The 17951-nt window shown below is 39.2% G+C and overlaps 1 protein-coding gene across 1 annotated transcript; it reads right to left on the reverse strand.

Moving 5' to 3' along the window:
* Positions 1-330: 330 nt before the first annotated feature.
* Positions 331-17603, reverse strand: LOC117431240 (transforming growth factor-beta-induced protein ig-h3-like). Its single transcript, XM_034051992.3, has 17 exons — positions 17434-17603; positions 16362-16460; positions 10249-10313; positions 9932-10089; positions 9004-9168; positions 8189-8335; positions 7774-7915; positions 6730-6942; positions 6190-6327; positions 5889-6034; positions 5626-5762; positions 5119-5249; positions 3895-4019; positions 3101-3203; positions 2043-2101; positions 1501-1525; positions 331-975 (listed from the first exon to the last, which is right to left on the reverse strand). Exons 1-17 carry the CDS (start codon positions 17547-17549, stop codon positions 923-925), a joined length of 2022 nt encoding a protein of 673 aa, XP_033907883.3. The 5' UTR covers positions 17550-17603; the 3' UTR covers positions 331-922.
* Between the last annotated feature and the right edge of the window lie 348 nt (positions 17604-17951).

The raw sequence follows: 17951 nt of genomic DNA on the forward strand, positions 1-17951 counted from the left end.
CAGTACCCTGGGATCATCTGGATTGGAAACAACAGCCTCTCAGGTCTTTACTGGATTGAGATCCTGCAATCGGGTAGGCCATGATTACATGCCACTTATATTCACTGAAAGCGAATGGTAAAATGAATGATAAATGTATAACCACTATGATTAAGTTACATTTGCAGATTACTATGGGAAACATTTATGGGGAACATTATACCACGGAATTAGGTATGTAACCTAAACCTCAGATTTAACACACAGAGCACCTCCATTATAATAGAACTTCAATATATATATATAACACACGTTCAACAAGACCTGATGCAATTACCCAGCTCATAACCCTTTTGTTACAAAATGAACTCTTTATTTGTATGGTAGTAGACATGGCTATTTTACAAAAAAAGTTTGTGTTTGTGATTTTACACTTTGTGAAATCAAAACGACAGCATTTGTAAAACAATATTTGGACTGTGTCTCCTAAACATTTGTTGACACAGAAATGAAATAACTTGTTTTCTTCTGCTATTGCTCATACCATGCAATCATGCTACATTTATAAGAAGAAAAAAAAAAACCAACAGCTTTTAACAATTTCTGCTTGAAACTAAAGTTCAGGAAGGCGTTTCTCATGTGTATGTTTTAAACCAATTCAATTACGTACACTGTTAACAAAATGAGACAGTCAGCAGATAATGTACACTTACCCCAAACATCCAACCAATCTGTACAGGTTTAGTTTTTTTTTATGTGGTAAAATAAGTCAAGTAAGCATTTTTTTTTTAAAGGCGCTGATGTGATGGTGAATACAAATGAAGGAATACACATTGACATTCGAGAGTAATAATGTGTTCCAGAACATAAGGAATCACTTTCAATCGCTGTGACGGGAAGGGTCTGTCTGGAGTGACTCCGAAGCATTCTGTCACGATGGAAGTTACTGGGTGCGTCTGACTTGTCTGCTAGAGTGATATCTACGAGCTAATTCACCTAAAGAAAAGAGGAAAAGAAAAATAAGTTCCAGACTTACTTGAGTTTCTTATGATCATTTTTGATTTGGAGTTTGATGGTATTGAGTTCTTTTAAGGCAGGAGTGGCGAAAGTTGGCTTTTCCAGTCCTGGTCTTTGTTCCAACCCTGTTCTTAATCGTTTAATTGAGCCAATCAAACCTCCATCCAGACCCTGAAGTAGCTCATCATATCACCTGTTAAACCTGGAGTGGAATCGCACTCCAGGACCGTGATTGGACACCCCTGTTTTAAGGCTTTACAGGATCTTATGAATATTTTACACCTACTTTAGACGAAACTAATAACATAACGGCAACTATGAAATATGGACTGTAAAGGAAATATGGAGTCCATCTCACAAAGCTTTAACCCATGAGTTATATAAAGACATACAAACGCCTTAATATCACTTTGTTCTTTTTAATAAAAAATGTTTTTATATATATAAATAAAAGCTTTGTGAATATGGCCCATGTTATTTATATGTGCATATATCAATATTTACCTGGTCTGATTGTTTGGATTGGAGCCTGCAATCAAAAATAAAGGGTGAGAGAAATAAAAAGAAAAAATCTTCAAAATAATACACGATGAATACTGAATAACCTTTCTCTCAATTTAAATCTGAACAAAAGACAAAGTGCATTCAATTTTCATCAATAAAACGTATTGTTCTGGTGAACATTTATAAAGCTTTCTATATGACACGCTACATATGTGTTTTTAAACCACCGTGTTGTTTCTAAACCTTTAAGAGAACTATTTGCTGCCGAACCCTTGTGACTGCAATTAGCTGAGGCACTGTATACAGTACATGTCATGATAATAATATCTGATAACCGTCAAAGATGCACAGTGGATGATGATGGTTTGATATGGTTTTAATCCCCTTCCCACTCATCAAATTCACAATCTCCAGGCTTTACATAATCTCTAGCTACTGGGTCTGTCATCCTCTTCATACTCTTGGCTGTCACGTGACAGGGTCCAATAAAGACCGACTCAGTATAACAGCAGTAATAATAACCAATCTGAATACTAACTCACCCTCATGGCTGAGTCTTGCCTGACGATACTTTCTGCAGCCTCGTCTCCTGCAGTTCTGGCTGTTGATGGCAAGAGAAAATGTGTGAAACCAACAGTAGGGCGTTTCTGTCAACCTGTGTGAAACTTTCGGTTAAACCATCTGGTACCAGAGTTAAGACGGCAGCAGGAATGTTATCTCAGGCTGTTACACCTGGTTTAACTTCCCACTTTTCATTTCAATAGATTTGTACAGGACACCTCTCATTTACAGTCAGGGAGCAGGTGCAGGTCACCATGCAACTACGTTAGTCACAAAACCATCGTCCACAACATCCAAATGCTCAATCAGAATTCTAACATGAAACTATAAGAAGTCAAGCAGACATAGCGGATACTGAATGACTGTTCATGCTGTAGGGGTTTTATTCGCCTTCGGAGGATGCCCCAGTAAACCACAAGCCCTGACAGTACAAATCAAAACAACATCAGAAATCTGAAATTATTTCAGACAATTTTAAAGTTGTTATAAAACAGAGCACAGCTCTGTCCTGAATTTCAGCAGCACACCACTGGATTGGAATGTAAGCAAAGACACATTCTAAACTCGTCCTGGTCAGCATGTTGTTGCATTCATTCCACTTGAGTGGAATAACAAAATTGTTAGATATAGCCACGCTTGTGGTATAAAAACATTTACTCTAGTTCCTTCAGCAGTGTTCTAATTGAGAACTGTATATGGTGATAGTCTTACTTAGAGCTACTGTATATGGTGATAGTCTTACTTAGAGCTACTGTTCAGATCAACTGAATAGAATGACTCATCTCAGCAAGCACATGCAACTCAGACATAGTGTTAACATTATTTCAGTGACATCCAAAACATCTAGCATTTTAATTAATGGAAAGGTGAAATAATTCATCACAAGGTAGTTACTCCACAGTTACTACACCTCTATATAATACGACTCACGTTTCTTAGTTTAAAATAGCATCTATGTGAAATTATTCATCAATTTGATATAAAATGCCACAAACCAGTCACTTCTGTAATAAATGAAAAGACTGAAAGGATTCCTTACCAACAGGCTGTATGATTGAGCTGACTGCAAACACCACCCCATTGGTAGCCATCATGTCTGCTTCAGCCACTGGGACCCTGTTAACATTTACAGTGTAGTTCCTCTGAAAGAAAATTAAATTGTCTCTCTTTAGGACAACTTGTATCTTTAGACACAAATTGCAGTCAAAAAGCACTCCTGAGATCTATAGTCGAATATATATTATAGTCGAAGTGGCCTCATTGTCCCTAACTATAACACAGTGGTGCATCTAGAAATACTGAAAGAAAGGAAATAAATTCAATGACAAACATTTCAAATAAAGGTCTTTTACGCTTATCACCCTGAAGAGATCCACATTCTCCCATCAGTAGATGATGTGGACACCAAGTGCTAAAGTGTGAAGGATATTTTAATGGTCTTTAGAAGTTTTTTACATTTATTCATGGAAAGAACTGCATTATCAGAATACATTCTGTCTCTATTTTGTTACTACTGTTGATATAAAGAAAACTAAACGTATTTTTCCTACAAAAGTAAATAATAGACAGAATTAATGTGTTAGATAAGTTGTGCTAATACTGTGTAATTGATGCAGTGGGCAACTCCTAATTCTTACTGAACAAAATATTCAAAGCCTTTAGAAGCAAGTGTGAAGGCAAAGAAAAAAAAGATATCATTTTTCAGAAGAAAACTAGCAGGAAATCCTCTGGACACCTATGCAACTTCAAAGTAGGCCCTGGTTCTGATGACTGGAAGTGAGAAAGCCATGTCAGAGATGCTCCTCCGCTGTGCTGTCAGTCCTGTGAACCTACCATGTTCAATTCAAGCTTGTCACCCTGGAGAGACTTTAGCCTGGTGTAAGATCCCACTCCCCCACTGACCAGGAGCTCCTCCCCAATGTGGTACTTCAAGAGGTCAGACAGCTGCCGCGAGTTACCTGTGTGAGCCATGACAAAAGAGAAGTCTGAAACCACCACCCTTTGAGCTGTTTCTCACTACTGCAGTTAAATACATGTACAAAAAAAACAAACTCCAGATAGTGGTAAACAACGTGCTTGCTTAAAAAAAGACCCCTAGTTGTCAACAAAGCACATACGTCTCTTGAGACTTAGCCTGGGCCAGTTGGACAGTGGTACACCGTAAGTACGTATTTTTCTGGATACCTTTTTCAGGATTTTCAGCTGTAATAAACACCTCGGGGAATTAGTCACATAACAGTAAAACAAATACTTGAGGAGTGTGGACTTCAGTTATCTAAACATCTTAAAGAGCCTCTGTTCATATTTCTTCACCGTATCGTCATTATTTACATCTGCTTAAAGTCATTGTCACATGGTGTTCTTCGTTTATAATGCCAGATGTAGTTCAGGTGAGTACACTATGTTTACACATCATTAAAAGAACAAAGGCCATTAATGGTAATGTGCCAGAATACAGCAGGGAAACAGACCATGGCTCATGTTCTTCAACTGACAGCAAGCACAACGTTTCTAGCAATTCAACACATTTAAGATCACCCTGCAAATTCAATAAGAGGCTCCATTAAAATCTCAGCTGATCTGATCAAAGCATTACCTCTTATCTATAATCCACGTCACCTTCTTGAAGAATGCTATTTTGGTCAAGTTTAGACTTTAAAAAGTTTAAGTATCTAAATATACAGAACACCGACTCTTAACTAATTGTACTAAATATAAACATATGAAAATTAGTTTCCAATCAGCTTTTGAAACACTCATTGTGGAAGTTCATTACCCTAGATAGGTACCCTACAAAGGTGAGGGAAGGACAGCTTTTCTTGTTTTGAAATCAACACATTAATGAATGGATGTATTTAATACCTGTCGATAAATACTTCTTAAAGACAATTCTGAGTACGAGTACCAGTTGTCAGCAAACCTCTACTGAATATACAGCATAAGAAAACCATTGAGTTTGTGGAAATGGAGGCAGTCTAGCCCATCTCAGTTCGGTTTCCCCTGCATTTACTGAACGGTATGCAGCGTTTAACAGAAGGCAGTGTGAAGAGTCATTACCCATGAGCTTGTTCAGCTCGCCGCGAGGCATGGCGCTGAAGGCTTCATTGGTGGGAGCGAAGACTGTGTAAGTACCCTGCTGGTTTAGCATCTCTGTGAGGCCTGCTCTCTGGATAGCACCAACCAGCGTGCTGCAAATTCAAGATATTAAAACTTACTAAGATAAACAGGAACCTGTCTAAAAAAAAAGAATAAAAACAAAAAGAACTTCAGTGGCTCAAACTGCAGTAGGAAGAGGCAGAACAAACGCCGGATGATCCACAGCATTGGGCCCTCTTTAAATTAAGCCATTTTTAATTTTTTTTTTATGGGTGTCATATCATAGTTTTGCTCTTCTTTTTAGATTTGTTGCTTAAAAAAAACAAAAACTTAAGACATAAAATGAAAAGGAGCTATTAACGACCATCGCCCAAGCGAGTTGACGGTCTCCTGGGTTTCTGCCGGACAGACACTGTATTCCTGCCTGTTAGCATGCAGAGGACTGATGGGAATGCCAGCCTCCTTTACCTGAAGCGATTGTCTCCCTTCAGAACATCCATGACAGTGCCCACGGGTGGAGTGAGGACCTTGTCTATGTGAAACAGGCTGCCATACCGCCCTTTCTTGTCATGGGCTGCAATGCAGGTGTTCTCAATGCACACAGCCTGGGGAAGAGGAATAGAAAAATACAGTACAAAATAAACATAAATAAAAAATAAAAAAACACACCCAAGCCAGGATACTGCCCCATGTGTTACACCGTGCAAGCAGGGTGCAATTCAGAAGCTCACATTGCGGTAAACAAAGACTCTCAGCTTCTTTCCTCCCAGAGTCTCCAGGACCTGTCCATGGTACAAGTGCTTGGAGGACAGCTGCTCCTTCACAATATGGTTCCTGAGGAGCCTCTTCACTTCTGGAGTAACTCTTAATGTGGTATCTGCAAATAATGGCATAATAATAATAATAATAATAATAATAATAATAATAATAATAATAATAATAATAATAATAATAATAATAACTCTGAAGATGTTTTCTGAAGATGTACTCATTAATGCACTGATGCAACTTGGCTGGTTCTAACATCCCTACCTTTAAAAGCATCGTTGGTGGGTGCCAGCAGGGTGACAGCCTCGCTGCCAGTAATGTGGGAGCTCAGGCCAGCTTGACTGAAGAGATCCAGGGCTGTGCTCACTGTGGAGCCTTCTGCCAGCTCAGCGAGGGTCTTGGCTTCAGAGAAAGATCGCAGGAGCGTGAGAAGGTGTTACCAATTAATACTCAATGTTCTTTTCAAACCTCTCTAATCCATGTGTCGTCTCAAAGCCTGGGGAATTCTTTTTAAATGTATTCCTTTCATTCTGTGCTGTAGCAGCACATTCAAATCACTGAAGAGCTGCATCTACAGTACATTTTGTCATTTCCAATTCATGCCCACCAAATGGAATAGGTGCTTCAAGTCACAAATACTTATGTGCATGTGTGACCTAAAACTTGGAAGAAATAAAAAACTGCTTGTGATCTCATTCTCAAATTTACCAGCATGCAAAAAAATAAAGTTTCAGAATAATAACCAAAACCTTCCTTAGTCCCACAGGTTTCTGTTCCAGTAAACTCTACAAGGCCAATTCTTACCTGAATCTGGGATGAGGAGCTCACTGATGTAGTGGATGACACCGTTGGTTCCCAGGTGATCCTTGCTGGTGATGATGGCTTTGCCGTTGAGGGTCATCTCAGATCCATCGCAGCCCACCTCCAGGGCAGTGCCTTGCAGGGTCTCCATGGGTGTGCCTGCCACGATGGATTCTGAACACTGGACTGTCTTCAGAATATGGTAGTTCAGCAGGTCTGCAAGAGACAAATGCACAAACATTCCAGTGCAGCCGTCTCCGTGTATAGGAACACCTCCTAAGAGAACACTTCACCTAAGAGAACACCCTTGTGGAGAAACAGATTTTTCTCATTGTAAATGCTCCGCCTAAAGGAACAGGAACTTCACTTAAAAGAACACCTTTTTGGCACCGCTAGCGATTCGTTCACAACTGATACAGTACTGTTTTGTAACCTGATAACTCATCATCATCAGCCTTAAATTCAAATTTAATCTCTTCAAATGTGACTCGCCATCGTGAGAGTGTCTTGAGGCAAAGTGATTGGTTTATTCCATATTTTCAGAATGCTACAAAAAGTTGGAAATTGTTCGAGCTCCTGAAAAAACCCTGATTCAGACACAAGTCACCAAGCAATTTGGTGTTTTCTGTTCTGGTGAGTTGCTTCACCACTCTGTTAACTAATTTTGTCATGTCTTGAATATTGCTCCTGTACATGTATTCATAATTAATCTAGAGCCACCTGTGTAAATACATTATGTAATTAAGCATGTTATTGCATTGTAACTACAGTACACATCCATATGTGTAATTACTGTGTTGTTACAGCTAATATCAAATCTTACTGTTATCCATTTAACCCTTTGGGAAACACTTGAGATGGTCGTTCCCATTGATGAAGCCTTTCATTTGATCACAAACATGCACATTTTATCCACAGTTCTTCTACGGTTACATCCATAGACCTTATGTGTTTGTAATCCCCATCGAGCAGCAGCTACCTTTACTTGCACTTTAACTTCAATAAAAACCCAACCAACAAAACAGCTCCAAATGCGCTCCCCCTCACCTTTCAGAGCCACAGGGTCTCCCAGGATCCTGTTGAGGGTTTCTGGATTGATCTTCTCAAAGGCCTCATTGGTCGGAGCAAAGAAAGTGTACTGTCCCTCGCTGTCCAGGACCTGTTCCAGACCAGCTGCGGCTACAGCCGTCTGCAGCACATTGGGGGAAGGGGGTGGGGGAGAAGACACAAAGGTATCAGTTGGTTTAGTCATCTCTACAGCTGACCCAACAAAGCTACTTAGTCTGTGAAATAAATAAAACATCTAAAAGAGGCTTTGCACCCAATTTGCTGGTTGGTTGTGGAGTTGTGTATGGAGGCTGGCTGGCATAACGGCCCTGTTTTTGGATCCCCGGGAGCCTCTCTGCAAAGGTTATTGCAGGTTTGCTGGGGGGTGCTGCCAGGGGGAGATTGGTAAACTCACGTTCAGTGTCTCCAGCAGGTCGTCACCCTCGATGGATTGCTGGATGGTGTTGGTGACGGCTGTGATGACCCGGTCAATGACGTGAACGACTCCATTGGTAGCGTGTTGGTCCGCTTTCATGAGACGGGCACAGTTCACCGTCACAATCTGCAGGGAGAATGAGACCCAGTTATAACCCTTCCCCTGTTGGGCTTCATGCTCTGTTACAGCACAGGAAGGAAAGCCAGAAACCAAGCCCTCTACTTGGCCATGCACTCGAAAACAATTGAGAATTTCGTTCGCTGAATGTGTATGGTTGGACTCAATTCAGTATACCTTCACAACTGCAACGGATACAACAGTCATGGTCCTGATTCAAAAAGACAATGCTATAGGCACTTGAATAGTAATGCTGTGCTTGTGAATGTACTGTAAAAAAACTGTTGAGTATGGCTGTTGTTGGTTGAAAAACACATCCTTTGTCTCGTCCCTCTGTAATCCAGTCGATCCTTAATTTATCTGCTTAATAATTGATGGATTTCTGTCTACAGTGGCTTGCAGGATTCATTAATGACAGTTATCTAATTAATTATAGGATTGTCTACCTATTTTCAATTAGAGCTGAAACAGTGAGCCCTGTGCATAAAGCTTTAAGTCATAAATCATTTAGTGAATACATAAAATATGATTATGAATACAATGCAGTTTAATATTGATGAAACTGTTCCGGTCTGCTGTAAAGTCTAGAAAAGTTTCTGAAATCTAAACCTGTATTATATTGATAAAAAGCCAATAATAAAGGCTGTGAAGACCAGTTGTAAATGAGTAATACTCGCCCCATTGGGATAGTGGTGAATAAGCACGTTCAAGTCCTGGTACATGGATGGCACAACCATTCCGTGCTTCAGGTCTTCAGTGGTCAGGCGTCTGTTCACCATGTGGTAATGAAGTGCATTCAGCAGCTCAATGTTCACATTGCTGACAAGGGCATCCAGGATTTCCTGCGGGGCAGAGCGAAGCAGAAGCAGAGTTATAAAATGTATTGGTAAAAGCTCTCCAGAAGCTTCTGCTTCAAGTGCCGACAGGCTTTGTGGCACTTCCAATTCCGTGTTTGTTTCCTAACAAACAGCTTGCTGCTTCTATGAACGGACAGACTGCGTTTGTCATATTTTAGTGAATTGGTAAGTGTTTGACTTGATGCTTTTATATTATCAATATTAGGGGGTTTAATCGTGACATGTTATATTGATCGATTAATCATCCTATCTACAAACGATTTATTGATTAATCACACCCGTTTGCTGGTGATATTTGAAATTGTATTGAAAGACATATTGTGAAATACTGGGTATGCCCTCTGCCATTTTTCAAGGTTTTTGATACCACACTGAGGTAGACAAGATTCATCTATCAATCTTTTTTCCGATCATAGCCCACAGGTGTGATTAATCGATTAATCATAAATCCATTAAAATCCCTAGTCTAAATGCATTTGTAATGTTCAGCATGAAAGATGTAACTGGATCTCGTGTGTGGCTGCTGCCCCACCTTGTAAACGAGATGCCGCATCTCAAGGGTCATATCCTGGATAATAATATATACAATTGCAGAAAAGTGCAAATTGCAGATCCCTTCCCTTGATTATTGTTTTATTTCTACTTTTCCCAGGAGTATGATCCAGGTCCGATGACAGAACCTGTGCAATAGGTACTGGCTGTTCTACACTGACGAGAGCGGAGAGCAGGGGAACAGAGCAGCTCTTACAGCGGGCAGGGTGGACCAGGCTTCGTTGCTCGGGGCGAAGATGGTGAAGCTCCCGGGACCCTCGATTTCGGGCTGGAGTTCGGCTCTCTCTGAGTACATCTTGGTGGTGGTGGCTCCTACTACTCCCAGGGTGTTGTAAATGTTGGAAAGGGGAAGCGCTGGAGAAAGCACAGAGCGGAGAGGATTTTAAACAAGGACAGTGAGAGATAGATTCACTAAGATAAGCTCAAAGAATCAGCTGACAGTCTGCATTACTAAAGAATAATCTACAATCAAAGAGCAGTATAAATACAGCTGCAGTGTACGGCTCTCCTTACCTGAAGGACAGCCTTTCTCCCCTTGGAGCTTTTCATATCCTGGACAGCATTCATAGGTGATCACCCTGCAATGAAAAGCCATTATTAAATGCATAGAAAAGTGGAAAAAAAACATTTCGGTATGTTTAGCATACCTTTGTCAAGGGACAGTGGAGACTTGTGATGCCAAGTTAACTACTCTCATTTATTTCTATTGAAATCTATGAATGTGCTTGTGACATAATTTATTCCATAGTTAATGATGTAACAATGTACTGTTCCTTTCTATTTAAACCTTGAGGCGTCATGGTATTGCGCATTTCTCCATTTATTTTCCTTTATTCTTCTACATTCTATTAGGTAATCCATGTTATGTTTATTTTTTGTAGTGTTGGTTAAATTACTTTTTTATTTCTTATGTTTGATAGGTGACTCTTTAGCAAACACTGTAACGAAACCCTAATCTCAGAAACTCTTATAACAGACTAAGCATGCTACGTCTAAAGGAACAAAACGTATAGACCCAGTAAAGTTTCAATTTACAAGCTTTAAATGCCAATAACAATAACCAGACAACCAGTTTTTATAACCGTCTCTATTCATGATCACAATGAAAGGTGAAGTTGCCATTAGAACATAATATTGGGACAGGGTTCGAGTCAGAGCTACATAAACATCACACACGTATTTTTTTTAACAAACTGAAAAGCAACGTTCTATGCCAAAAGTCAGTGTGCATGTTCATGTCACAAAGTTTTTTTTTTTGCTCGGCTAATTCCATTTTTAGCTCTGCAGGTTTTCTTGCCTCAATGAATCACACGCCGCTGCACCAGATAGTGAGGGGGGCATTGTGGGACAGAACCAAGCTCATGGTTTGTTCGTTCTGTACTAGGCAATGCAGCTTTATTTGTATGACAGCATGTACTAGAAGCATTGAAATGACACACTACCTTACTAACATGTTAACTAATGGTGTTCATTTGTTTTTGTTGTTGTTAGTTATTTAATATACATCTACCTGTTTATAAACTAATAAAAAAAGGTATAATAAAATAAAACCTGATCCAATTTGCTAACCGTTACTATAGTTACATCTTTAATAAACACTGCCGTTAAACATTTTACTAAGGCAGATGTTAACAGAGTGAAAAACCCCTTTAAAATAAAAGTATGACAATGTTGTATGGCTTCAAGAAAGACGCTGGCAGCTGGAATGAAAATAGCATGAGGATGACAGCAATTCAGATTCCATTCAAAACTATTAGTCAGCCGGAAAGTAAAGAATTCCTCTGTCCGCTTGGGCTGTGTTTTACTTGCCATGAAATCCTGTAAATCACTTTGCAATCTAAATATTTAGAATGAAGAACATGTAGAACTTGCCAGGGAACACATTAGCAACCCAAGCTCTCGTCTCTTGAGGTTTTAGTCTTTACTGTAAGAGATTTTAACTGCACACATGCCACTGAGCCTGGGAAGCCCATATTTGAGCATCCTGGTCATGGATTTCATTTCACACTAACGATTCCACTTTTGTCTCACATCTACACTAAAAAGGCTGTGTTAAGATGGCCCCTGTTGAAAAGGTGAAGAAGGTGAATCAAGACACAGCTGAAATGGTTCTCTACCTGTCAATGTTTCTTTTCGGTGGATGGTGTAACATGTATAGTAGATATAAAAGCAGTGTAGGCTAAAGAAAGTAGTGTTCTCTTAGCCACAGCTCATTAACACTGACCTCCTACTGCTTTCATTCTAAAAAATGCAACAGTGACAATTACAGTAACTTAATGGCTTTTATTTTTATTTATTTTTTTAAGTTATGGAGTCGGTTTAGTCAGGGATGCGAGCAAGCACTGTGGGAGTACTGGGTCTGACTCAGTATCAGTTGGCATGTTGGCTCAGTCTCACTGTCTGGTTTTCTTAATGGAGAACATTTATTTACATTGAACACCTTTTGGGCTTCACCTTAACATACAGCTCTGGCCAAAGGTTTTGCTTCACCCTATAGAATTCCCTAATTTTGCTTCATAAAGTCGGATGAAACCTGCTGAATAATGTTACGTTAAAATATTGAATTACATACCCTGTGTACTATTATGGCTTCCGGTAGTCTTTTGGATATATCATGATGTAAAAAAAAAGATCTAAATTATGTTCACATATATATATATATATATATATATATATATATATATATATATATATATATATATATATATATATATATATAAATTATGTCTCAATTAAAAAATTCTAGGTAATGCTAAACTTTTGGCCATAGCTGTAATGTACAAGTGGAAATTTGCTGCATTCACAAAAAAAAAAAAAAAACTTTCCTGATTTTAGATAAAGCCTCTATTTATTGCAAACCTTGCCCTTATAACCACAACAACCTGATACGGACAAGGCAGCCTCAGCATGCACAATCCTTGAAGAAATACAGCTTGTCTTTATAAGTACAGAAATTTTACATCATGCAGACTTTGAACTGTGCTCCAATATCTTCTGCTTCTGTTTGATGTGATTGAAAGTGAAGGGAGTGTAGTTACGTGATTAAAGGTGCATGGAAATCTTGATCCTTTTGTCTGGAACATGTTCCAACACTTGTCGTTTCACCGCTTGTTTCATGAGCATACTCCCTGCATTGCATAACTTTAATACTTTACAGCATTTTTAAAACAGCAAGCCATCCAGAACTTCAAACATGCCTCGTTTTGTGCCAGTTTGAAATCCCTCTTTTCTTTTTTCAAACTCAGGTGAAGGCAGCCCAGTCTGCTCGGTCACCTTGCATAACCCTCCAGTGAGTGCAGAAGTGTACACTTTTTAACTTAAACAGCCGCAATGCTGCTGAGAAAGACTGAAATACAAACAATGTGACATAAATGTGTGCAGGCGGCTTAGAAGTGAAAGTGGATTATGACAGCAACGGTGCAGTGAGGTGAGCTGTGCACTGGGGAATGCATTGAAGGTGGATTGTCAATGGATGGATAAACAGGGATTATGTGTGTGCGTGTGTGTGCGTGTATGTATGTGTGTGTTTGTGTTGGGACCCGCAGGCCTGCATGCAGCTGCTCTCTCTAACCATGTGACCTGAACCTCTCTGAACCCCACCTCCCAGCTCCCATACAAAGAGAGGGATTGTTGGGTCTTCCACTCAGCAGGACTCCATACCACAGCTTCCTGTGCTCTCCTTCGGAAAAAAAAAGGATCTAAGGAGAGCTTAAACTCTTACGGCCAAAAAGAAAACATGCAACTGAAGCAGAAATGCTCATTTTTGAATGCCAAGTGAAGTCTGCAAGACGCCATGCAACTGCTTTTATGGGAGAAAAGGGAAATCCCCTCATGAATCTCCCCATCCAGCCACTAAACCATCACATTAACAGCTTTAAATGAAAAGAAATAAAGAAACGCGTGGGGTCTTGCACCGGGACGTACAAGCTCACTATACAGCAAGAAAAACACCCATTAAAAAGTCATATGAAAGCGATTTTGAAATCTGAAAACATGTGGTTTTGCAATCAGACTAATATCCTCCAATTCCAGTAAGAGCCACGATTTGTACCAATCAGGAACATGCCAGGGCTTGGCAATGAACACACAATCCCTTGTCTTCATTTTGATTTGACATGTTTCCTCTGCCACGTAGTGCTGAGCACATTCGCAACATAACAACAAAGCAATCAATGGAATCATGCTCTTTATAGTTACAGACATCAAAACCTACTGTACAACCAAAACGTCCCTACCGTAGCCACCTAGAAATAAATGAATTGTGTTGAGTGGGGCTTGGGGTGGATGCTGGATACATAGAGGATGCATCCCAAACGTTCATAGAGCCGAAAGTCATTCCACCAATAAACCTGAGCTGAACATCTGAATTCAGAGAATTACTCTGCAAAGATCAAGCTTCACTTCTGCTCATCAACACGGCGTCATTTGGAAAAGTGTAAATCTATTGAAGAGCTTGTTTGCTCACGCGCCGGTAAAATGCCACACAACCTTGTTAGTTTAGATTCATTTTCCCCGCGACACTGATATTGAGAGTAAGACTTGTATCTCCACGGATGAGCCTGCTGCATGATCGTCTAGCAAGAAGGGTTTCATAGCATTTGAATTTGTTAACCTCAAGTTGTAACATTCATTTTACAACCACAGTTAATGCTTCAATATAAAAAACCTGCTAGTTTACTAGATATTTTATGCATACAGTGATAAGAAATATCCTATGTCAAATTTTATATTGAATTTCTCTTTACAAATCATAGGAATTATTCAATACAATTAAGAAAGGGAAACTTTTTTATTATTATAAATGCAAATGGATGTTTGTAGATTCATTAGTAACCATTGCCATGCTGTGCAGCTGTAGTGAAAGGTTCTTTATGAAAACGCTTTGCTTAGATCAGGGGTCTCCCACCCTGGTCCTGGAGAGCCCCTATTCAGCAGGTTTTATAGCTGTCTTTCCACCATCAGTGGCTAAAGATCTGGAACGCCTCCCCAGTAATGTTGTTGAAGCTGACACCCTGGGATCCTTCAAGAAGCTGCTTGATGAGATTCTGGGGTCAATAAGCTACTAACAACCAAACAAGCAAGATGGGCTGAATGGCCTCCTCTCATTTGTAAACTTTCTTATGTTCTTATGTTCTTACCTGTTAACCGTGACTAAGTAAGCCAATAATTGGTTCAATTAAGTAACTGAGAGATTGGTTGAATTGAAAACCAGCAGCCACAGTGTCTCTCCAGGACCAGGGTTGGAGACCCCTGGCTTAGAGTGTAAGATGTGGGATGTCTTCATTCCTGGAAAGCCAATTCTATGCATATTCAAAAGGTGCTTTCATTGGATCGAGAAAAACAGAGTAAAAATGTTCTATAAATTGACGACAGACATGTTTAATGTGAAATGAATCTGCTTTTTGTAAACTTTTTTTTGGTTTGTTTTTGGAAACCAGCTGATGGAGAGGTCAGATAGGTCCCCAGCCCAAACCACGAGTCTCTGGACAGAAGTGTAGCCTATCACAGCACTCTTCAGAGCTCCATCACCTCCTGCAATAAGTAGCCTCAAGAAAGCTGAAGAATGCCTTGCATGATTTGGAACAGTTTCCAATTTCAGTCCCAAATTACACTGAAAACAAACTGCTGACTGTGCTTTGTTTTACTTCATTTGAAATGTCTCTAATAACCAGGCACTGCAATAAACAAGCTTCATGGGATAATCTCCTTAATGACAAGCCGTTATGGTTACTTCGACTAACTTCCTCGGATTACAGTTTAAGGAAGGAATGCACATGATTTGAATCCTTACAAACGTTGCTTTTCCGTTGAATCATGCAGCCACTTACTTAATCAGGTTTAATAACTTCCAGCATTGTGAAAAAGCAAAGTCAGACTCCTATGTGGAGAAATTCAAATTCGTTTTTCTTTTTACTTTCCAGAGCTCATCCTGCCAGTACACCCAATGGGGCACTGATGAAATCATATACATAATGTAGCTCTTGTTTTGGGGAACTACAGTCATTGTTTTAAGCTTGTTGAAAGTTTTGTAGATGAATATTTCTGGTGAAGGGGAATGGGCACATTTAGAAAATGACAAATTCCTGTTAGGAGGCTTGACAATATCGGAGTTTTATCATAACACTAGGATTCTAAAAGGACTGTGATATAACTTCTTATTCCAGACATCGTCTTCTCTAGGAGTCAGCAAACTGTACAAAACGGTAGTCACCAAACATCATGCTGCTGTACTGGTTCAGTTCTGATCCAGAACAGAACAAACCCACTTAATACAGCACCAGTGGTTCTTTGTCTCCGATCCAAGAACAAACCAAAACATAGCAGCCTTCTCTTGAAAACATACAGTATTCAATCATACTTCTTGTGCAGATCTGCACTTACAGAATACTCAAACTTCTTTGGGTTCAAGACTAAATTAAAATGGTTAACTTACTTAAGGCAGAATCGTTTAGTTTCCGTTCCACCTTAAATATGTTTATCAAATGAAACTTTAACTTATGGCTGCTAGATAGAAATTACAGAAATTATCATTAAAAAAAACAAAAAAAATGTCACCTCTTGTTAAAAATGTACCGGAATGCCCTGTGCCATCCTTATCTGTAATAAGACTTATCGTAAATACTTACGTGGGCTTGCCACAGATCTTCCGGTGATACCACTGCTTGCAGTTAGTGAAGTATTTCTTATTGCTGCCTTGGACCTGCTGCAGGGCGCACACATTGGGGCTGAGTTTAAAACAAAACAACGAGTATTAGATTCATCAAGCTAGCCTTGCAAATACACTGTGGAATACTCGTGCACCCCAATATTCTAGCGGCAGTGTGTACTGCAAACATACCGACACCCCTTCCCTCTTTATCAGAGCTCCAAATCTATATATTTGTTTTCCCTCTTGCAGAATTATTACGTTGAAAGCAAGAATGTCCTTTTGCCTGTTATTTTTAGAAGTGTAACATGCACTATATACCCAGTATCATGGAGCAGCATTACATTTGTGTCCAAAGTTCTAGCAGTATTCACACAGTCAGTCTGATCGTGCAACCCAGTGTTTGCTGTCACGTTCCAAGTTAAAAAGGTAAGGGTCACGCCAAGTAGGCGACACCAGGAACAGTGCATTAAAAACTCTAAAATAATTTAAATGTACACAACGGGATAAATCCCTGAACTAAAGAGTTTCCTACAAGAATGTCAATCGAAAGTATCAATTTAAACAAACTAACAATGAAGTGTTAGGGAACAAGTTTCACGTGAGCAACATACTACTAACAACAACAACAACAACAACAACAACAACAACAACAATAATAATAATAATAATAATAATAATAATAATAATAATAATAATAATAATAATAATAATCACATTCAGTTAATTAAACTACAAGCGAAAATACCACTTTGGGTCAAGCTGAACAAGGAAACGTATAAAATGTGGATTCAAAAGCAGAAATTACATAAATAAAACCTAACATTAAAAACAAAAGCATAACAAAACAAAAGAAAAAAACAATAACAATATAACAAATATTTTTCATATCCCACCAAAATATTTTCTTAATTCAGTGAAATACAATTTTAAATACCAGCTTTTATTGCAATAATAATAATAATAATAATAATAATAATAATAATAATAATAATAATAATAATAATAATAATAATCTATGTTTTAAACCATAAAAAGATACCCGTGCATACCCATGCTGTCTTCCCCTGATCCGACTGTGCTGGAGCACTTGCTGGTATGGAGACTTTGCAGTGATTAATGCCACATAAAGAGCAAGCGCAAAAGTTAACAATGCCAAATGCTTCATGATTCTTCTTGTCCCTGGTTGTCCACCTCCACACCCGACACAGTGCCGGGGCTCTATATACCGCAGTGACAAAGGATTTAAGGGGCGGAGAGAGGTTGGACCAAGCAGTGGGCAGAACAGAAATATTTGGACTCAAGCTTCCTGAGGCTATAAAGAATGACACCGTGATGCATTTTCACTTGTAGGGTTTCAAGGGAAGAAAACCCTCTTTACAAGTTTAGACGACTACTGTAATTTAGCAAAACTGAGTATTAAACCGCAGTGTAACTAATTTTGCAAAAGCTACGCGCTCTCTATAGAGTAAAGTATAGTATAGAGTAAAAAGACTCTTCAGAACGGCGCCCGCTTTCCACCGACCCCACGACCAAAAACAAGGAGCGTTTGTCTGTAAACGCCTGTTTT

The sequence above is a fragment of the Acipenser ruthenus genome, chromosome 22 (genome assembly GCF_902713425.1).
Source record: "Acipenser ruthenus chromosome 22, fAciRut3.2 maternal haplotype, whole genome shotgun sequence".
Taxonomy (NCBI): Eukaryota; Metazoa; Chordata; class Actinopteri; order Acipenseriformes; family Acipenseridae; genus Acipenser; species Acipenser ruthenus.